The following is a 23,313-nucleotide window of genomic DNA, read 5'->3' as shown; positions in this document are numbered from 1 at the left end:
ACCCAGAGAGATCATCATGTCATCACAGGCAACACAGACACTCACACTTCACATTCACATCCACTCCTAAAAGTTGACATACTGAAGTGAATATTCAGACAATTTGCAGTTTTGGACTTTAAAGTCTCAAATCATGACAGCTAAAAGGTTGTAGCAATGGCTAACTGAGGCTACATCTTTTAATTACTGACTTACTGAAAGTGACAGTTCAGTAATACAATACAAAAACAGAAATGTTTATTTTTATCCCTTACGTCTTTTCAATTAATTTATTTTTATTGATAAGTTAAAACAATAACATATTCTGCAGATTTTAGAGTATTTGTTTGTTTCTTTGTTTTTTGTTGTTTGTTTAGAGAAATTAAAGAAATTGAGTTTGTTGCAAAGCTTATACAAGATTCATAAATGACGTGATTGTATTGTTGTCCAGAGACGGTAAGCTGGGCACACTCAAAGGCCATATCCTGCGGTATTGAAGGATTCTTCCATCAAATATGCAGCATTTCATAAAATGAAATGAAATCCTGCTGTAGGGGGGAAAAAATCTTTTAAGCGCACTGAAAGCTCTATTTCCACTGACACAGTGCCGGTGTTATAATGTGCAGTTGTGCCTTGCTACCTTTTGAGAAGCAGCCAGCATTCTGACAGGATTGAGAATCTATTATTATGCAGCTATAGTCGGGGTAATTGATAGGGGAAGAGAATCATGGTGGGCAGAGTCTGCGGGCTTCATCTCTGTCGTGGTCCCTGTGGTTTCCACTTCTTGTGCCTTCTGTGTTCCACTTTCTTTGTTATCATGTTTTCTTTCAGTCTTAATTCTCAGCGTTAGCTATTACCTATTTGTGGTGACAGCCTCTTTTACTTTGAAAGTTAGTTTGTTCATTTGTCTTGTTTTTTGGCTTTGTTTCCTGTTTTGTTTTTGTTTTATTGAAAAGGCATATAGACTCAATCAAACTGAACATCAGAATTGAGAAGAAAGACTTGAATTTGGCGTGGTTGTTGGTGTCAGACAGGGTCGTCCGAGTATTTCAGAAACTGCTGATCTACTGGAATTTTTCCCACACACAAAATATCCAGCAGATCAGCAGTTCTTTGGGTGAAAAGGCCTTGTTGATGTAAAAGGTCAAAGGTCAGACTGCTTTGAGTTGATAGGAAGGCAACAGTAAAGCTTGATTTTGACTTCTGTGGGAAATCTACGCCCTAATTTATGTAGTAACCGAAAAACTCCTTTTACCCCTGCACGCAACCTTCCACGCCATTCAGACTGTTGTGGAATGCCTTGACCCGACGTGTAGTTACATTTCTCAGGAGGTGCACGTCAGGTTACATAGAAGGTTGCGGTGTAGGGTTAAAATGAAGTTGCGGTTATGGCCTAAGTTATGACGTAGATCTGATGCAGAAGTATAATTCATGTGTAACTCAAATGAGTGCAGAAGAGCACACATTGGTTTCAGCAGCAGAAGACCACACCACATGCCAGTCCTGTCAGCTAAGATGCGAAAACTAAGACTGCAAATTTACACCGGCTCACTGAAACTAGACAATAGGAGATTTGAAAAATATTGCCTGGTACAATGAGTATTGATTTCTGCTACATTATTCAGATGGTAGGGTAAGAATTTGGAGTAAAAAGCATGAGCGCATTGAACGATTCTGCCTCGTGTCAACTGTTCAGGCTGCTGGTGACACGGTAATGGTGTGGTGAATATTTTCTTGGCTCACTTTAGGTTCCATAGTTCTAGCTGAGCATTGTGTAAACACCACAGGCTTACCCCTTTATGACTGCAGTTTATCCATCTTCTAATGGCTGCTTTGGGCCATGTCACAAAGCTCAAATCATCTTAAAGTGCTTTCTTGAACATGGCAAGAGTTCACTGTACTCAAATGGCCTCCACAGTGACCAGATCTCTATTCAGTAGAGCACATTTAGGATGTGATGAAACAAGAGATTCAGATCATGGATGTGCAACCAACAGATTTGCAGCAAGTCCAACCCAGTAGCAGCAAACAGAGCCTAAGAAATTGTCTGATGAGTGTATAGACCACGGTGTATTAATGTAATGAAGTATCTCAAATTTCTGAAAGTCTTATCCTCTGTCAAACATTAATTATTGCAGTGAGATTGTTCTAACAAAAGAACATTACAGACAAAACACCTACATAAACTCATTTATATTCTGCCAAGCTGATAACCCACATAAGAGAGAAACATGTGCAGCCAAGCACAATCAAGAGCAATGCAATTTAAAGGAATAGCACGCAGACGAAACAGAACAGTTCAAATTATTTATTTGAAGTACAAATATGATGATACCATGTCAAAGGGACAATTAAATGTTCTTCCAGTCTTTTAAATGAGTTGCCAAAAGAAGAGGTGCAAAGCCAGTGAGCATAAAGTGAAGATGTCTTTGTTCAGGGCTGCTGGAGCCAAGTTTCTCCCTGTGGAAGAAGGAGAACACAGAATACATCATGAGCAAACACACAAATCTTATTCAGTGCTTACCAGAAACAAGTATCATGCAGAGTGGCTTTAACAGACTAAATATGGGGGAGGTTATCAGTTGTATTGTTTCTAAAGACACCCACCTCTCAGCTCCAGCAGAACATCTCCTTCGTATTGAGCTAATCCAACAGCATGTCTCTGTTCCTTGTCCAGCTCTGCCCACTGCTCCTCAGTGACAGCCCACGCCTGCTCCACACTCAACCATGACAACTGAACTGCACTAAACACCACCTGTCAGGCACACACCCAACACAAAAAATATATATTTTTCATTTCCAGGAATGCAGACATTACATGGCATCAGATTTCCTTTGATTTGACATTTCTCAGTTATTTCCAGAGTTGCACATTTTTATGGCGAGTTCAGTAACTTGTATATAAATAAAATGTTATATTATGTGTATTACAGCAAAAAACTATCCTGTTCTGTTTATCTGTCCAATTAAAAATCACAGACAAACCCTTTTGAGGCCCACTGTAAGTTAGTGCATTATTTATAATATTTACTTATTTAATATTCATTTGGTGAAAATCACAAGCTTAAAAAAAGGTTTTTCCTCATTTTCAAAAAGATAAAAGAGAATGACTGAATATATAGTCATGTGAAAAAGAGAGAGCTCTTGGCTATGCATGTCCTTAAAATGATTGTCTCAGATACATAGATGCCTCCAGCTGTAAGCAAGGAAATCGCTGCCCACCTGCTCTGCAGACCTTCTGTTTGCAGAGGGCACTCAATCAGAAGAGAGCTGACTTAAAGGGAAATGACCTAAGACTGCTTGCTTCACCAAGGGCCAGAATAAAAAAAATAAGGATTATTTTAATCTGTGAATCATGCAAAGCTACTCTAATGGATCTAAGAATAAAATTATGGAGCTAAAAATCGAGATTCCCTTTAAAACAAGTGATGAAACTCACTGCCATCTTTTTTGGTGATATCAGGGCGATAGCTTCAGGGGTGATTCCCCCCACTTGTTCTTGTAGCAGGGCTGACAGCACCATGTCTGGCAGGCCCGCTGGACATAGAGGGAGAGAGAGAGAGAAGCGCTATAGTGAGATAATTAATGTTTCTCATGTCACATCACAGGAGGAGTGTAGAGAAACATTTCCTCTTACTTCCGAGCCTGTACCCTCAGGGATACTTTTAATTGTATCTATCCATCTAAGAGCTGTCATTTCCACTTTAAAAAGAAACAATTTTTTTAAAAAGTTAATCAAAAAGAGTTTACACCCAAGGGATATTATGCTCTACTATACCTGCCAACGTCCCAATTTCAGTGAAAACTTCTGGTCCCCAAGTATTAACTGGACCAAAGGCCTGTGGTCTGGACAAACAGCTTGTCAATGCCTCCATCTGCTGCTCTGTGCATGGCAGGGATGTCTCCCGCAGGAACACAACAGCCATACTGCAGTTTGAGGGAAAAGATTCAAGATTTTATTCCTCCTCTGAGGGGAGAAAACGTTTTCACTGGGTTTGTTTTGCTCAGAATCGTGCTCCCGCCTGCTGTTGGTTAGCATCTGCTAGCAGGTTCATGTGATATCAGCTCTTTTATTCATAAAACCACAGCAGATAGTTTTGTGTTGCAGCAGGAGGGAGTTTCATTATGAGCTATTACTTTGACAGATTGTGAGAGTAGCATTATTTGACAGATTTTTTTTTTCTCCATCATGTCAAACTAAGCTGATAGCTATGTTTGACATCTGCCAGTTTGTGATTGTTCCCGTACATATGCTGGATAATTTGTTTATAAAGTTGGATCGCTGTGTTTCCTCCTTCTTGCTTTTACATGTTTCTGTTGTAGCTAGAGCTAGAGCTAAGTGCATGTAGGAAGTGTGGGTAAGCAATTTATGTCACTGACCTGAGGTTGTAGGGGCTCAGTTTTTTTATCTCAGAGGGATGCAGACCACAGATCAGATGGCCAAACACTGCCAGATCAACAACTGTTAACTGCTCCACTTTAAGTTTGCGTTTCCGCAGCACATTCAAAATCACTGCTCTCATCTGAAAAGTCAGACAGGAACCACACATTTTCATATTAACACACTCAAGTTTTGATTCTGCAACTTATTTTTATAAATTTGGGGGTCAAATTCAAAGGAAAAGCCTTCAACAATGCAGTCAGTGAATCTTATGCATCGGGTATGCGGAGTATACTTGGCCCTGAGTGACTATCTTTATCCCATAATGAAATAAATGATCCTGGTGGCAGACACTAAATCGTTTGAAGACTTTGCAAAAGACACGAATCAGGCAATAGAGCCCAGAGTCTCTAGATCTCAACCCATCTGCATCCCTGTGGGAGATTTGGACATTATTTTCAAACTTCAAAACACAGAAGAACCCAGTTCAAACCCTTCTTTAAAACTCCACATGCTCATAGATTCAGTGCCAACAGTTTAGGCTGGTTTTACTTTCATTTGTCACCCATCTGTTTTAGAGAATAAATTAATAAATATTTTTTAAAAATAGCTCACCTTTTTAGGGCTCCAGTCTGTCAGTGTGCCCAGATGTGCCAAAACACCTGGATTAGAGAGGTTAGTGTCTTGCAGGTCCTTGTCTCGCATTGCAGTCACCAGTGAGCCCAGCTCCAGCACCTGATCTTCACTCAGCTCTCTCACTGGACTCAACAACTGGATTGAATGATTTATTTTTTATTTTTTAAGCTAAGACACAATAGTCTAGATATACAGTGGGGCAAAAAAGTATTTAGTCAGCCACCGATTGTGCAAGTTCCCCCACTTAAAATGATGACAGAGGTCAGTAATTTGCACCAGAGGTACACTTCAACTGTGAGAGACAGAATGTGAAAAAAAAAAAAATCCATGAATTCACATGGTAGGATTTGTAAAGAATTTATTCATAAATCAGGGTGGAAAATAAGTATTTGGTCAATAACAAAAATACAACTCAATACTTTGTAACATAACCTTTGTTGGCAATAACAGAGGTCAAACGTTTACTATAGGTCTTTACCAGGTTTGCACACACAGTAGCTGGTATTTTGGCCCATTCCTCCATGCAGATCTTCTCAAGAGCAGTGATGTTTTGGGGCTGTCGCCGAGCAACACGGACTTTCAACTCCCGCCACAGATTTTCTATGGGGTTGAGGTCTGGAGACTGGCTAGGCCACTCCAGGACTTTCAAATGCTTCTTACGGAGCCACTCCTTTGTTGCCCGGGCGGTGTGTTTTGGATCATTGTCATGTTGGAAGACCCAGCCTCGTTTCATCTTCAAAGTTCTCACTGATGGAAGGAGGTTTTGGCTCAAAATCTCACGATACTTGGCCCCATTCATTCTGTCCTTAACACGGATCAGTCGTCCTGTCCCCTTGGCAGAAAAACAGCCCCATAGCATGATGTTTCCACCCCCATGCTTCACAGTAGGTATGGTGTTCTTGGGATGCAACTCAGTATTCTTCTTCCTCCAAACACGACGAGTTGAGTTTATACCAAAAAGTTCTACTTTGGTTTCATCTGACCACATGACATTCTCCCAATCCTCTGCTGTATCATCCATGTGCTCTCTGGCAAACTTCAGACGGGCCTGGACATGCACTGGCTTCAGCAGCGGAACACGTCTGGCACTGCGGGATTTGATTCCCTGCCGTTGTAGTGTGTTACTGATGGTGACCTTTGTTACTTTGGTCCCAGCTCTCTGCAGGTCATCCACCAGGTCCCCCTGTGTGGTTCTGGGATCTTTGCTCACCGTTCTCATGATCATTTTGACCCCACGGGATGAGATCTTGCGTGGAGCCCCAGATCGAGGGAGATTATCAGTGGTCTTGTATGTCTTCCATTTTCTGATGATTGCTCCCACAGTTGATTTTTTCACACCAAGCTGCTTGCCTATTGTAGATTCACTCTTCCCAGTCTGGTGCAGGTCTACAATTCTTTTCCTGGTGTCCTTCGAAAGCTCTTTGGTCTTGGCCATGGCGGAGTTTGGAGTCTGACTGGTTGAGGCTGTGGACAGGTGTCTTTTATACAGATGATGAGGTCAAACAGGTGCCATTCATACAGGTAACGAGTGGGGGACAGAAAAGCTTCTTACAGAAGACGTTACAGGTCTGTGAGAGCCAGGGATTTTCCTTGTTTGAGGTGACCAAATACTTATTTTCCACCCTGATTTACGAATAAATTCTTTACAAATCCTACCATGTGAATTCATGGATTTTTTTTTCACATTCTGTCTCTCACAGTTGAAGTGTACCTCTGGTGCAAATTACTGACCTCTGTCATCATTTTAAGTGGGGGAACTTGCACAATCGGTGGCTGACTAAATACTTTTTTGCCCCACTGTATATATATATATATATATATATATATATATATATATATATTTTATTTTTATTTATTTTATTTTTTTTCCCTCTACATCTCATAATTATTTTAATTCTTTAGCACCTCTTATAGATTTTTGATCACATTTTTGGAACATATATTGCTACCACTTTTGTTTTAGATCCACCTCATGGGGTCAAAATCTAAACATGAAGGAGAGACAGAAGAGTCCCGCTCTGACAGACCCTGAAGCAATCTTAAGGGATGATATATACAGAGAAATATAAAGAGGAGGACCTGTAAGTGGAATTTAACTGACCTGTCTGAGTTTCACCCACAGTGACCGGCGCTGCTCTGAGCTCAGCAAAGAATCCTGACCAAACACCTCTACGCACTGTTTCAGCTCCTCCTGTGACATTCGGCTAAGCTGAGTGGATGTCCAAGCTGAAGGATATGTCCCTCTAATGTCTGCACAGCTTGGAACCGGCACTGCTCAAGAAAAAAAAAAAACCCCACACATGCGGATTCAGTGAAAAGCTGCTAAAAGTTGGCATTTATATGTTCTAGTTAACAGAGCTATGTAAAATGCATTAAACAGAGCATGCACTTAAAGAAACATTTACTGAACTTTTTGCCCTCCGGCTCCGTGCTTTCACAATGCCCCGAATGAGGCTCTGAGTCTGCTGTCTCTGGCGATGCTGGTCAATACACTGGGTAATGCACACGCCACCAGTAATGCTGTCTTCCCAGCGCCTTTGACCCACCAGGACCTGCTCCACAGTGTCTTTATTCAGCACTGACTGTACAGCAGAAACCCTTATTATGAATTCCTGCAGGTCAAAATGTCTCCAAGAAAGCCAGTGAAAGTAAAATAAATGTAGTTATTTGAATGATTTTTGCTGCTTACCAGTGGAATGGAGTTAATCTGCTTTGTTGAGAGAGCAAACACCAGTCGACCCAAATGTTCTACATCTCCAATTTGCCACTTGGATGGCTCTCTGGAAAACAAGAGTAGGTATTCATTACTGCTGCTTAAAGTGGGAAATCTCTTATTATCCTGGGTTGTGGAGCCGGGGTTTTATTAGTTCTTTGAAATTTAGGGGTTGTGTTTATTGTCTGGGATTTGATTTACATTCTTTTTTTTTTTAGAATTTCTGGTTCTTAGTGATGTTTATCAAGTAAGTCTGTTCCTCTTATGTTCTGAGTATGTGTTCTGTTAGTATGTTTTGTTAGCTCAGTGTTCCCTCTTTTCATTCTGTAATGTTCCTGTCTCTGCATCCACAGAGGTTTAGTTATTATTTCTTACTTCCTGTTTTATTTTGTAAGTTGCTCTCTCCCTGCACTTTAATCATAATTAGTTCCATCTACATGTTGTTTCTTCAGCTGTGACTCTAGCCCTCAGTGTGAATGTTCTTCGTCTCAGTGTCTTTTTAACCAGTTATCAAGCCCTGTGTGTTTCTCTTTGTGCCTTTGTGGATTTTGTATTGCTGTGTGGGACTTTTACACCCAGCCTCATTAAACGGCTGACAGTTGTTAAATCTTGCTCGTCTCCTGAGTTTACATTTGGGTCCTAATCCTCCGAATTGTGACAATCCACGTGTTAGTGCAGGAGCAGTGCTGGGATTTCCCAAATGGACTTGTATTTTACACCATTATTCTACTCTCCACAAATGGATGTGGTTTGTGTCTGAAATACAAAGTTCGCAGGTCAGTGTAAGACGATTAGTATATTTTACTGTATTTTGGACCAAGAAGCTTTGTTTTGCAAATTGTTAAAAGTTGAGACCACATAATGAGACAACTCATCCAGATTCTTAATTTCATTTCACCCGGAATAATCCTCAGCTTGACAGACTGCAGACTGTATTTAACCATTAGTTATTATCCGTCTCTGTTTCTCTTCCACAGTGTCTTTTGTCTTGTCCCCCTCCCCCCCCAGCCATGTGTAACAGATGGCTGCACCTCCCTGAGCCTGGTTCTGCTGGAGGTGTCTTCCTGTTAAAAGGGAGTTTTTCCTTCCCGCTGTCACCATGCGCTTGCTTAGAGGGTGTCGTCTCATCGTTGAGGTTTTTCTCTGTATTACTGTAGGGTCGCTACTTCACAATATAACACCACTTTAGGCGACTCTTGTTGTGATTTAGTGCTCTATGAATGAAACTGAATTGAACTGGAGGTGGTAATTTGTTACAGGTTATTATTGTATGTACTGGTTTCAGGGTCACTTGAGATCAGTTGGGGCTAAAATGTACAAAAATGGTTCAGACAACCAAGCTGGTACATTAGTTTGTGTGTGAAATTTCCGATTTGCTACAGCACTGGGCAGCAGCACTATTTTGGTCCAGATTGAACTATCACATAAATGCTGATGCTGCAGTCGTGACCTTTACGTCAGTATATTTCAACTTATATAAGATATGATAAAGAAAATGATGTGGTGGGCTTGATTTATTTACATATATTTTTACAGGCTTACATTTCATGACTTCCACAGTCCTGTTTGATATATTTTCGATTTAAGTTTTCATCATGTAACCTTTTTTTTTTCTAATTAATTCATTTTTCAGTGCTTATGCTGCTTGTTTGTGTGAATCCAAAATAATAATAATAACAATATTTTAATTCTTATCTTGAGGTGTCAAAAACTCCTACACATGTGTTGCTTTACCCAAACAGGTCTTTCTGGGTGAGCAGAGCGCTGATATCCCTCAGAGCCTCTTTAGGAAGGCAGAAATGTCTCATCTCCTCCAGCCGCAAAGCCACCGCTCGTCTGTCCACCAGAGCCAAACTGTCCCTGTCTAAGAAAGGCAGCAAAGGTCCGAGGATATCCAGAGCGGTGCCATCAATCTGCCCCTCAGACAGAGAAGAGCCCTGCGGAGCACGACATACAGAGAGAGACGTCCCGGATTACCAGGATTTCACACTGAAATGACTTCACTTGTGTGAAAAGCTGCCGAGAGGATAAAGGCGGGTTATGTTCTGAAGCACTTTCTCCATCTGTTTTTCTCTAAATACTATAACCGCCTGCTTGAAAAGCCTGAACACACAAATGTTCTTTCTGCAAAATTAATGAGTTAAAACAAATCAAATACGTGACACACAAACACTAACTGAAGCCCTGATTTAACTCATCGAGAAAATGCTCTTCTTCTTTTCGGTTTGCTCTGAATTCTCATTATAATGGTTTAGAATTTTATTACTTTGGGAATTTGCAGAATTTGGTATTTGAGCTTGATAAAGTTTACTTCCTACAGCAACAGAAAGTCTAAAACGTGCTGAAACATGTGCTAACTTGTGCCCATCTTGCTTGATAAGCTGTTATTTTGGGTGTTTTACCAGCTCGGTTAAGGCCTTCTCGGCTAAATTGGTCTGTTTATAATGTGGCAGTCTGAGAAAATCAGCAAACTGTGCTTGAACGTGGTCCAAAATGGCTCTGAGGGATGTATTAGAGAGTCTCTCTATCATGGTCACCCTGGAAAAGAGCAGAGCATGGGTGTAAATGCAGTCACCCGAGAGAAACAGTAAAACATTTATTCAGAAAAAAAGAGTAATATACAAATATAAGGAGGTGATATTTACGGCAATGTTGCAGAAAATGCAGAACTCAAAATATTGAGGTCGAGTTTAGGTTGTCTCCTCAGTTCCTCTATGATACATTTTCGCTGGTGGCACATCTGAACTTGTTAGTACAGGGAAAAAATGCATTTTCATGGAAACATAAATTTTTATGGCTCATATTCCTCACCAGAGCAGGTCTTATGCCTCCAGGCAGCTCACTAACAAACTGAAGCAGCTCTACAAAATCTGTATCATTGGTCCAGAGCTTCAGAAAGTCACAGCTCATTCCACCAGCGATATGACCCAGATCTCTATGAGTGAGAAAGAAGTCATTATTTAGACTGTCTTCTAAGCAGGTGTCTGACTGAAAATGAAACTTCAGATGTTTCTGTTGTGTTTTTTATTTTAGCTTGCAATCAAAATATTAAATGAATTATTAAATCAGTGCTTTGGCTGGGGTGAAACCTACCTCACTGACTTGCTGGTAATGTTTAGAAATTCATGGATCTTACTGAATAGAAACTGAGTCTGTAAAGAAAAGGAACAGCATGAGTCAGCATTTTGACTGTGTGTTTCTTTAAAATCAAGAAAGAAACTCAAACCAGTTTCCAGATATTACAATAAGGCAAGTTTTTTTTAGCCCCAACAGGAAAATGAAAAATCAATTCCCTAAACGGTGACGAACAATTGGTCCCTTATATACTTTAGCATTGCCATTTGTGAAACTAACAGTACCCTCATTTCTCATTATTACACATGACATAATTTATGGACATCTATAGTTTGACTTCTTTACATGTGTGAATTGGATGGGTTGTTACAGACGTTTGCTGAAAATGTCACATCAATATATACTTAGAAAATTGGTGTTCAATTTTTATTTTAGCCACTCTATATGCACACACACTGGTTGGAGGATATTTATCAGCAGACGCTGGTTAACAAGAGATATATGTATATTGTACAATATAAAAATCATATTGCAGGTTAGTTCAGAAATAGTGTCATCACGTTGTTTAACCAGAAACGTGAGTTCAGCTCAGCTGCCATTCTATCCTTTTTTTCCATGTAGCACGTCATAATAGAAGGAGACTGTATATGACACTCAGTCCTTCACAATAGTTTCCTCCTTCATGTGAGACTGACTAATATGAGCACAGATGCTCTGCCTGCTGTTGATGGTATTTTTCTCCCCTACAGCTAAGTGCAACTGTAAACATGGCAAAGTAAAAGGGAAATTATGCTACCAGCTTAGAGGAAATGTGAATTGGAGCAAACAGCCAGCAGTATGTGTAGAACAGTCAAGATTTTATCACTGTAGATTCACTTTAATCTGTAGAGCGATCCTCATAATAGACCAGCATAAACGACCACACCCTCTCTGCTGGCATCAGCCCCAGAAATCATAAATGTCTCTATACTATATATATGCAGCAGTATTGGTTTTAGGTGAAATTTAAGATCACTCTGACAAGTGTTTAATTCATAATGCTCATATAAACATTTAGTACTGTTTTTAAGAGGAAATTTAAGGTTTAACACTGACCCAATGATCAGTCCGATTACTGCACATATCAAGGAAGATAATGAGAGAAAAGGAACTTCATTGGTTTGACTGAAGTTTTGTCGGGCTGAGAATAGGTGGTGAAAGCAGGCTAAAGCAATTTTGGCTGTGACAAAACCCCTTTAAGGTAGCCAATTATTAATTTATGCTGTACTCCTCCACATCATTGTACAACATCCAAACTAATTAGCTTGATGGCAGCTGATGTGAATGGAGTATTAATATCCTGAAAGGGCCTCCTGAAGCATATCCTATGAGTTGCAGATTAACGGGGGTGAAAACTGAAGCTGCTAACAGTTTCTTCTTTTGTAAAAGAGCTATTGTTGTTGTATGAATGTGATGTTAAACAGCATGCAAAAAAAGGGATTCAAGTAAAAGGGTGCACCTGGTGTGGCGACCAGTCTATGTCTCTGTACACGCCGATGCTTCTCGAAATGATTTCAGCACTCATGGTCTGCATCAGCACCCTCAGAGGGACAAATGGTAAAAGACAGTTTAGCTGCAGAGTGGTGTTCTTCGTGTCTCTGTGCAGAGCCTGCTGAAACAGAACCACAATAAGAAATGTGAATTTATGCTTTATTGAATCTAATTTGTCACAACCTGCTCAAATGTCTTTTTTACTCAATGCGGCACCAGAGGGGAAATAATAAACCATAAGATTAGAAAAGTGAGAAGAAGCAGAGGAGGAGAAACAAAGCTCCATCACCTCCTGCATTGCATTGTATAGCATGGCTCTATGGCCAGGCTTAAGCTCAGTTAGCAATGTTCTCCAGCACTGGCAGTGGACAGCTTCACTGATCTCAGCCCACTGGAGGTCTCTGAGCACAGCGGGGGAGAGACCGGAGTGTAACGGCTTCAGTCGGCACAGTTTTTCCATGGTGAGCTGGCATGAGGAGAAAAACTCAGAGGTGAAAGTGCAGCTGGACGGAATTCAGCACAAATATTTTTAAAATTTCCACTTACGTTGGCGTCCTTCGAAATCTTGGATAACATTTTAAATGCCTGCAAAGAGCATTAAAAAATAAGTCTGCCAACAAAACACCCACATTTTAAGAAAGTTCACACAGGACACATATTTCATCTCTGCTTATTCCCTGCTTTTCATTAGTTATATGCAAATTAATAGTAGACTTACATTTATGCCAAAAATCCCTGGCATTACATATTTCAGTAAAGGTTAGCATTTCATTTCTCTGAAAAGGGGGGTCCACTGCTACACGCTTCACATCACTTTATAAAAAACAACTAGAAGTTGTCCTGACAAATCGGAAACTTTGTCGAAATGCAACTCAAATTTATACATTTACAGTGACACTTGGGGAGGAAGAAGATAAGCATGACAAGAGAAATAATTCCCTGCTGACCTGTGCTGGGGAATATGTGTGTAATCCTGGCTGTGACAGGACTTCCAGGAGTTGATCTGAGGGGAGTGACAGCAGAAAAGAAGCTCCCAACTGGGGAAGCAGACCACTGAGAGCAGACAGCTCCAGAGGAGCCATGCTGCTGACATTCAGGGTCTGAACTGCTGGTATTAACCAAGAAGACAGCTATTCATAAGACACAGTGAAACAGAGTTAGTCAGACATGCCATGAAAACATACTTGAGAGGAGACTGTAACCTGAAGTTGTCCCGTGCCCCTCACCCTGCCACCGGCACTGACAAAGCCCTTGGATATGCACAGAGACAGCTGCTGCCAGAGAGCAGAGGCCACAGCAGAGTCCTGAAGATATGAACCCAAGTCGGATGGATCCATGTAGCACGCAAGGACTCCTAATCTGCAAAAGGCACTCATTCACTTTTCTGATCACTTGATTTAACATTAAGTTCAATGGCATAATGCTTTTTGTAATAGACTTCTATTATCTATCTATCTATCTATCTATCTATCTATCTATCTATCTATCTATCTATCTATCTATCTATCTATCTATCTATCTATCTATCTATCTATCTATTATGAGATAAATCACAGCTAAATACAGAGATCCTTACAGAATGAATAAACTACAGCACAATATAGATAACATATGTTGCATTGGGTCTGATTAAAATGAGATTCACTGCTGTTATTAATCATCATCAGCTTGACTTTCTGGGTGAAAAAGAAAATTGCCGTGGACCCTCTAAGCTACAACTATGGACCCCAGATTCATGTTAACTTCCTTTGCTAAAACAATACCAAACAAATATTATTGTGCAAAAGTCTTTAAACATGCCTAATTTCTTTACAGTTGGCTCAGGAAATTGGAAATAGGGGCACCAGTTTATTTAAGCATGAGTAAACATAAATGAAAATACAATTAAAAAATTTTTTTTTTTAAAGTTTTCACAAGCTTGAAAGTCAGTTCTTGTCAGTCAAGTTTTATTGTAATTTCTCTAAGTAGTCTTTGGGAGTAGTTCTCCAGGCTTCTTGAAGGACATTCAAAGCTCTTTTTTGGATTTTGGCTGCATTATGTTTTGTGTCAATATGATCCCACACTGCTTCAGTCATGTTGAGGTCCGGGCTCTGGGGAGGCCAATCCATGACTGATAGTGATCCATTGTGTGTTTTTTCCATTTGCTTTTACTGAACTAACAGTGTGTATGGGATCGTTGTCATTCTGGGAAAAAAATAACAATAACATTTAAAAATGCCAATCAGATGCTTTCTATATGCTATTTGATGGTGGATAAAAATTAGATGTTAGTTTTTATATTTCCATCAGTTTTGACAGGATCTTCATCACCACTGGCTAGCCCAAACCATGACAGAGCTGCCACCGTGTTTTACAGATGGCTGTAGACTATCTCTCCTAACCTCCTCTGTACATAGTGATGAGGATTTCAACATGTTGCCACTCATTTTCAGTCCAGTCCTTGAGGCATACCTCTGCCTTTTCTCCCCTTTTCCCTTTTCTTAAGAATGGCAGTCACCCTTCCACTGAGTCAAATTCTGATGAGGCTTCAGTGAACAGCAGACGGAACAGCTGAAGGACCAGATGCATTTTTCACCTGTCAGGTCTGTGCTGTTTTTTTTTTCTTTCTGTTTCTTGAGGACCTGGTTTTGAGATCATGTTCATCTGCTATGGACAGTTTTTTAGGCCTGACACGTTTTTGTCTTCCGGTTGTCCAGTTTCCTCATTTTTTAAGGACTCACTACACACTATGCCAGGTTTTCAACTTTTTTTGGTGCAAAAATACTATTTTATGCTTGTCAAACTGTATTATCTTTGGTATTCTTCAAAGATTCAACTGCAAAATGGGAACAAATTATATGTTTTTGCAGCACCTAAACATACAATTGAAAATTGTGGTATATCTGAGTGACTCACAGGCTGGCGTTAAGTGGTTGATCACATACAGAACTGGTCTGGAAATGAGTGAAAAAGCAGCCAATGTCCAAAGAAAAAGAAAAACTGTTGCTCTATTGGTCTAGACTACTCAGAAATTTTGAAGAAAGTCCGACTCCTTGGAAGAAAAAATTAAAGAAATGCGAGGGGGCTCAAGACTTTTGCACAATACTCCAGACATGGATAAGCTTGGATAAGTTTAAGGTATCTGGGTCCCACCTCATTATGTTGTCACCAGTCACATTTATCTTCCTACTGAAGAGGGTCCGCAGCACATGGCGCCCCCTTACTCCATCCAGACTGCCATTGCCAAGTAACTCCACCAAAGGAGCAAGCTGACAGAGAGGATTACAAAGCATGCAGAGTGAAAAGAAAGTTTCATGGTGGTAAAGTAGGTCTTTAATAGTGGAGGTGGAGAACACTTTTCTCTAAAACCTCACATACGTGTTGGTATTGGTTGGTGTATGGAAGCATTAATTCATGTAGGTATTCATTAATGAAAAGAGATAAAGTCATGCAAGAATATGTCAATCAGAGAAATGCCCTCAAACCTGCTGTGATGTCAGCTGCTGAAAATGACTGACTGGGAGGTAAGGCAGAAGTGGGAGGATGGAGCTGAGAAAGTATGGTGGCCATGTAGGGACATCACCCACCACGCTAGACTGCAGGAGTCTTTTTACAAAGGCCTTTTTCTGCAGGGACTTCATCCCCGAGCTGTGGTCACGGATGGCTGTCAATCTGAAGAGCATTGCAGAAGCTGTTAGTGTCACATTGAGATGTTTTACATTAACTATGACCACGTTTGGCCCACAACTCACACGCTGTCATTGACGATGAGGGAGGCTGGGAAGCTCATTATGTCAGAGACAGACATAAAGGGAATGAACTGAGAAAGGTCCACAAACAGCTCTGGGGTCACTCGCGGGAACTTGTGGATGAAAGCTGCTGTCATTGTTTCCATGGCCTGCAACTCTTTTTGAGAGGCCTGACAGAGAAAACAAAACGTCATACAGGAATGGACGTGGATTCAATTTGGCACTCTTTAACTATGCATGGACCATGACTTGAATCCAAATAAAGCAGAAGCAGCACAGTGCAACCTACTGTAATAACCACCAATCAAAAGAAATGCATATGAAAGAAAACACATTACAATTCTTCTCCATCTCCTTACTCTGTGATGAATAGTTTTACTGAGTGAAATCAACAGGGGCTCATTTATGTGTATCTATCCAGCTAATTAGCTTCTTACACAGAGGAAGCTTTAGCAATAAACATATTTAAGTACAAAAAGTTGAAGAACAAACCTGGCTGGTTTCAACCTGAAGCTGATCCCAGCTTCGATGCATGTGGGAGAGAAATCTCTTGACTGCATCCTTCTCAGCCGACATCACTAGAGTACGAATGCTGTCTCTTGGCATCTGGAGGTACTCCTGGTGGGAGATTCAGTTGAATTTAACTCTCAGTGTGTCTATGTGTGAGGTGTTATATGTGGGTAAATCTGCACACGCTCAGTACCTGCAGCAGAACCTTGAGAGCAGATGAGTTGTCATCACGCTGGATGAGGTCCCAGAGGACTGGCTGATGTAACAGGAGTAACAGGTTATTTACTTATTGTGTGTCTGTTAAACAAATATGTCTGTTAGTAACTGCATCTTACACTGAAGCAGCTCAGCAGATCCTCCTTTAGTGTGGCATTCTGCTCTCTGCGTAGGAACACTCCCACAGTGTGGAGAACGCTCGTGGAGGCTTCCGGCTGCAGTGCGGACCAGGATGTGTTGTCGATGAGACTGGAGAGGAGAATAGCCTGACCCAGACCCTGCCTTGCCTCTCTTTCTCCCTCGTCCAGCCCCGAAGAGAGACCCACCATAAAATCTAAGACTCGCAACACATATCCCAGCGCCACTAAAAAACCCTCACGCTCTCCCATCTCGACCTCACATACGCTCAGCTTGTGCAGGACATCCATCAGCAGTGGTGCCGGCTCCACGCACAGCTGCGATGTATCAAAGTCATAAGGTGCTGGAAGCATGTCAAAAAACCTCTGGAGGAAGCACTTCCTGTCTTCCTGTTCAGCCAGCAGATCAGCACAGACATCAGCAAACTGAGGATTTGTTCTTAAAAGCCGATAGTAGAGTGTGGCATTCAGACAGATGTACTCTCTCAGTCCACGTGTCTGCACACAGAGCTCCAGGAGGGTGAAGTTAGTGAAATGTTGCACAGGCCACTCTCTGTACTGACAAGTCTTCAAAGTGGTGTCATCATGGGAGACATTGTGTATTTTGGAACAGTATGCTGCAGCCCACCTGCCCTCTGGCAAGGACTGGTGAGAGTCAGTGCCACACAGAGATGAGATCAGGACTGAGTTGTTGGGTAGAAAGCAGTGTCTGAAAGCCTGAGCACTGAGAGACCTGCTGCCCAACTGAGCCAGACAGTTCTCACTGAGTCCTGTATTCCACATTGACTCATCTGAAAGCTGCACACACAGCTCATCTATGCTCGTCTGGTTAAAAAAATGATAGTCCTTTGTCACTGCAGCCTGAAACAGCACAAAAGAAATTAGTCAACCCACAGAATATTCAGTTCTTTATTAAGAATCTTGTTTCGACTTAACTCTGGAAACAAAAGATTTAATTGCACATAAACAACAAATATTAAATGTATTAATTAAACAAACGATATTAACAAAGTTTGTTTGTATTCTAACTGTGAAAACCATTAGGACACCCAACCCCCTAATAGCCAGTGTTACCCCCTTTGTTAGAAATAACATCAGTGATGCTTCTTGTAGCCGTCCACCAGTCTCTGACATGGTCTGAGGAAGGTTTCCTCCAATCCAGCAGAATTCCTTCAGCTGTGAGATTTTTGAGGAATTATTTGCATGTACAGCCCATTATCCCAGAAGTCCTAGTTTTTGTTCTCTCTGGCCTCCTGGCCTCTCCCATGCAAGTTAAACATGTGCAGTCTGATTTCTGATTGTAGAGGCATGCATTTTACATCAGCAGTCGCAATAGCCTGCTGTATGTCCTGTGAAGACATTTTTTTGGAGACTTCTTTTAGCATCTTGCACTCTGCTCTGGGGATGAACTTGCTCAGACAGCCAGACCTGTTTTCAATGTCCTCCACTTGTAGACTATTTTTGGGAAGGAATTGCTGACTTCAAATTCTTTTGAGATCTTTCCAAATCCCTTCCCAAACTCATAAGCTGCTGCAATCTTCTATCTGAAGACCTGAGACAGCTCTTTTGATCTCATGATAGTGTTCACTCTCACTTCAATGGTCAGGAGCACACCAAACTCAGCCTCTTAGGTTTAAACAGGGCAAGCCTCCTTTAAAATGCTGAGTAAGGTTGTTTTAGTCATGTGCAACTGATGTGATTCGCCTGTGAGCGAATCCTTGGCCATTTTTAATGTGAATTAATGCAGCGGTGTCCTAACTCAAGTATTGCATTTTACATTAAAATGTGTTTTCTTCAGTTATAATTGTTTAGTTTTATAATTTGAACCTCCCACCATTGTTAAAATGAATATTAAATTTCCATATGACCAAACATGCTTGCAGGCTTTCACAGCATGTCCTAATTTTTTCACATGACTGTATGTTAAGATTAAAAAAAAAGGCAACCAAAACTCAAATTTGTATTCCTTGCTAAGCTGAATTCCAAAAAGACACTCATGCTCACTCATCTAAAAAGTAATCCATTACCTGATGTGCTCTCTGCAGCCAGAAAGATGAGTTGGCACACACTGTATTGTTAAATTCATGGGCAAAGAACTCGCTGCAGACATGGACCCAGAGGAAGTCCTCCTCTGCAGCAGACAGGTACCAGGCTGCATCAGAGCACGTAGCATGCAGGTCGAGCTCCATCTGATCCATTGCAGGGTTAACTGACCCATTCTCACCTTCAAACAGTTTACAATAGAGGAATACAGTGAAGTTAGAGACGCCAGTCAAGCCTGGGATGGATTCATTACATGCAGCCTCCAGGATTTCTGTAGAGGTGGAGTACTCCATCTCCTTCTGCTGACCGGTGCTCTCTTTAGTCTCTGTTTGTGACTGGCTGTTAGGTGCAGTTAATGGTTCAATGTGAAGCTTTTTGTTGGAGACTTTACGTGAAGCGGGAGTGGCTTTTGGGGTTGACTGAGCTGGTGATTTTGGTGATCTTGGCTCATCTCCTTCAGTGGAAGGGCAGGACAGGAATGGGAGGGAGCTCGGGAGGCCCCGGGAGCTTACACCCAAAGCTTGGGTGTTCCACATCACGTTGTGCCTTATTCCCCTACAAATCCACAGACAGAACAATGTCTGTTTTGTTTTGCTAGATATTTAATGCAAAATATATCAAATTAAATCAAAAACTAAGTCATTTATATTTCTAATATATCTTACCATAAGATGAGCTGTCGTAGGTCGACTTCAAGAAGACCGATAAGAAAGGAAACATTATTTGGAAATCAAAGTGAATAAGTAGTGGAAAAGCAGCTGGAAGCTTCTGCAGTACACAACCATGGATGATGTAACACTGCAGCTCGACTAACAATGCCCAACATATAAAGTTACTGACATCAATGGGAGTATTAACAGATGCCCTCACTGGCCAGGATGATTATAACGTTTTTAAAGCAGTGTCATTCACTGTCCTCTCCCTGGGGGGTTTCTCTGGGTTAAAATTGTTTTCTGAACGAGCACTTTTTATGGAAACTACAGGAATGTGACCTTATTTAATTATGAAATTATGAAAAGATTCTGATGTTAGTTTGTGTTTAAATGCAAAAAACAAAGATTTCTAACCACATCAGATAAATTTAACTCCTGTTTTTTATTTCTTCTAATTGTGAGAACAACTTTAGACCAAATCTCATATAAATACTCACCAGCGGAGCACCGGCTCCGGGTTTTGGGCTGTGGCATATCCACCAGGCTGCTAACGTCATCAAGCAGCGCCATTGTGACTCTTGATACTTTCTCCCTCAGGTTGCCATAGACAGAACTGCCCACCCTGTGCAGGAGGCCCCTTCTCAGCCCATCCAAACTCTGCACGAGAGCTAAATTTTTCTGTGCCAAATTGCCTCCTCGCTCGCCTCCACCCGAACGTGACAAAGCCTGCAGCAGCAAGCTTTGCATGGAGTTTGCCTCCTCCTCGGTGGCTACCATTTCATCCATGGATGCATTTCCGTACAACCCATTCTGTCTCATGGCCTCAGGGGGCAAGCTGAAGGGCTTTAAACGTCCGAATGCATTCGAGCCCTTGCTGTGTTCAGCAGCTTCCCCTGCTGGGTGCAAACTAACTACAGGCTTCCAGTTGCGTGTTTCTAGGAACAGCAGCAGCTGCTGAAGCCAGCTGACACTAAAGGCACAGTCAGTGCGACCCTTCAGTGCACAGATGAAGCTTTGTAGGCCTGCACTGGCCTGACCGTAGGTCCCGCTGACGAGAGCCTGAAGAGCAGCTTCCAGCACAGCACTCACTGTCCTCCAGTTTTGAGCTATGAAAGTCAAGAAGGGCCTGTGAGACTGACGCTCTGATAGAGTGATGAGGCTCTGCAGCAGGCCTAGGAGCCAGTCCCAGTGTGGGCTACCTCTGAGGGACAGAAACCAGTCCTGCATTCTAACGCTGGGCCGGGGTGGCACCCGGCCGTTCCACTGATTCTGGGCAGCGTTTCCTTCAGACTGCAGGAAATAATGCAGCACTTTCTCCCAAAGCTGCTCCTCGTCTGGCTCTGCCGGCTCCTCCTCCAACTCAGCACCCATCTCCTGAAGATACATGGAGATGTTGTAGAGGAAGCCAGAGAGACGATGTCTGTTAATTGGCTTGTTTAAAGAAGGCATATTCCTGCTGGGAAGTAGACCAAGCGTTTTTAAGCCCCCCACGATATTCCTCATCCAAGTGGGCACAGACTGATCCTTGGTGTTTGTCTCAGTGGGAGCTCTCTGTGGATTTGCACCGCCTCCTTTACTCCACTCTGAAATGATCTCCTTCAGAATGGCGTATTTCTGGTCTTCCTTGCCACCTCCTATAAAATAGCATCAGAGATAGCTTGAGCTAGCATTGTGTAATAAACAGATAGTAACCAAATACATAAAAAAGTGGATTTGGTAGCATGTTTTGGTGGCCTACTCACCTGTCCTCTCAGGTGCTCCTTGTCTGAGTAAAACAGCACAAACTATGATGCTTGTGAATTTAAGAGCAGCCATCTCCGACCCTTTCATAGCCATCTTCATCTCATGCCAGCCCACACCGCGACTCGTTGGTGTCACATGTTGCTCTGTAGACTGAGTCTGCTATTGATTTCACAAAACCGTCATTGAAATGCTTTTTCATTTTAGGTGATGGGGTTGGCCTTAAGGAGTAAAGTGTCTCAGTGGAAAGGGGATATTAAACCTTAATGCCTGGCTACCACATCACCTTACCATCATGGCTGCTAAAACAAGTATCAGTAATGTAATTAAGTCTTACAAATGTTGGGGCTGAAAATTTAAAGGGTCCACATTTTACGCTGAATGGATATCTAAAGACTGTTAAACAGGATTCTTATATTCACACTTCAGTACATCCTTAGAATACCAGGATACATCTGTTTCATTAAAACTATGCTTTTGAATGATAATTATACTAAAGACAAAAAGAAGAGAACTTATTTTCTGAACTTACCCGCAGTTCCTATGCATTCATGCCTGTAAGTATCCTCTGAAGTGTTTGTCTAACACCTCCTCACACTGAGCGGTGTCAGCACGCTCTGCACTGACCTCTTCCTGAGTGCCACTCTCTATTTCACCATCGCTTGGACTTTCTCTACCTTTCACTCTCCTTCCCCACCCCTCCCCCCAGTGTCCTCTATCACTCTGTTATTTTAACTATTTGTGGCACCTGTTTTTTTCTTTGTCTCTGGGGTTCAGGCTGATGCTTGGATTAGTATTTCATGGTGTTAGTTGTGTGGATTGTTTGGGGGGGGGGGGGGGGGGGGGGGGGGGGGGGGTTGGGGGAGGGGGGTAAATCTGACTTCATTTGACTGTGCAGATAATCGGCAAGGCAAAGTGGTTACTTTGAAATAAGGCATCACATGTCTCAGTCTTGTTGGTCACTACTAGTGCATACCCATGTTTTAAGTGCTCCCAGTATATTTTGAAGCACCTCGAGGCTACAGGAAGGTCACAGCATTCAGCAAGGTGCACAAAGAACATGAAAATCTGGATCATGTTAATCACACCCAGGATATCTATCCCCTAACTGTCCCATGTCCCCCTGCTGCTTAATTCTCCATTGAGCTGAGACTCATCTTATGACACAGGGTTTGTTGAGGGTGTAGTCTTACCAGCAGTGCCAGACCAGCAGGACTGTGCAGGCTGTCAGTGTTTGGACACATTTATCCCTCAGTAAAGCAAACTTACAATTGAGCCCTGTGCAAGGGGACGGGAGCAGGCTCCCCAGAGTCAGACCACTGTCTGCAGGCGCTGAAACCCTAGAGGGTTGAGTGAAAGGACCATCCCCTCCCTCCACTTGCTTTAGCTGTATGATACTGTGGCCTGCACCGGGACAATAACTTCCTCCTGTATTATTGATGCAGCGGGGAACAGCGATCACTCAGCGCAGCGGGGCTCGATTCACCACGGGAATAGGCAATGAGAAACTGGATCTGCCACATACGTTCCTCCTCTCTCTGCTGGAAACTCAGTCATGGCGGAGGGGAAATCATCTGATGAAAGTAGCAGTTGAGATTGGAATATTTGATTTGAGTCAACTTTTTTGACCTCATATTCCTACATGAGGCCAAAAAGCTTGCAAATAGTCAAAATATAAAAGTAATATATTTAAATTGCAGCTTGTGTGAGAGATATTGTTTTGTTTGATTGTTTTTGCTGTTTTCTGTGTCTTAAAATGGTGAGAACAAGCAGCAGCATCCAGGAAAGAGAAACAATGGACCTGTGTTGTGCCAAAAAGTGGTTTTGAGTTATTTACCAGATTTTTTAACTGTTGTAAATGAGTTGTTAGCCTATAATTAGTCTAAAATATGCCAAACATATCACTCATGAATGACATCAAGTACTTTTGAACCAGAAAGAACATTTCTGTCACAAGGCAGAAGCAACGATC

The 23,313-nt window shown here is 41.8% G+C and overlaps 1 protein-coding gene across 1 annotated transcript; it reads right to left on the bottom strand.

Moving 5' to 3' along the window:
- Positions 1-2,016: 2,016 nt before the first annotated feature.
- Positions 2,017-22,081, bottom strand: LOC146525736 (stereocilin). Its single transcript, XM_085155540.1, has 29 exons — positions 21,344-22,081; positions 20,099-21,235; positions 19,614-19,638; positions 18,933-19,503; positions 16,888-17,766; positions 16,746-16,808; positions 16,535-16,660; positions 16,046-16,212; positions 15,779-15,965; positions 15,447-15,562; positions 13,541-13,673; positions 13,262-13,444; positions 12,861-12,899; positions 12,604-12,780; positions 12,283-12,432; positions 10,803-10,861; positions 10,521-10,644; positions 10,355-10,437; positions 10,112-10,247; positions 9,444-9,646; positions 7,686-7,776; positions 7,407-7,578; positions 7,098-7,267; positions 4,976-5,131; positions 4,360-4,502; positions 3,758-3,906; positions 3,419-3,516; positions 2,587-2,734; positions 2,017-2,439 (listed from the first exon to the last, which is right to left on the bottom strand). Exons 1-29 carry the CDS (start codon positions 21,441-21,443, stop codon positions 2,351-2,353), a joined length of 5,874 nt encoding a protein of 1,957 aa, XP_085011666.1. The 5' UTR covers positions 21,444-22,081; the 3' UTR covers positions 2,017-2,350.
- Positions 22,082-23,313: the final 1,232 nt, after the last annotated feature.

Source organism: Neolamprologus multifasciatus, chromosome 1 (genome assembly GCF_963576455.1).
Source record: "Neolamprologus multifasciatus chromosome 1, fNeoMul1.2, whole genome shotgun sequence".
Classification (NCBI taxonomy): Eukaryota; Metazoa; Chordata; class Actinopteri; order Cichliformes; family Cichlidae; genus Neolamprologus; species Neolamprologus multifasciatus.
This window is presented reverse-complemented; position numbering and strand designations above follow the sequence as displayed.

What these genes read in the sequence shown, in the direction of transcription:
- LOC146525736 (XM_085155540.1), bottom strand. Translation starts at nt 21,443, where the DNA reads ATGAAGATGGCTATGAAAGGGTCGGAGATGGCTGCTCTTAAATTCACA. An exon ending in GGCTGCAGAGAGCACATCAG is followed by an intron (nt 17,767 to 18,932) that starts GTAATGGATTAC and finishes GTGCTGTTTCAG; the next exon opens with GCTGCAGTGACAAAGGACTA. An exon ending in ACGGAGCCGGAGGGCAAAAA is followed by an intron (nt 7,268 to 7,406) that starts GTTCAGTAAATG and finishes TTTCTTGAGCAG; the next exon opens with TGCCGGTTCCAAGCTGTGCA.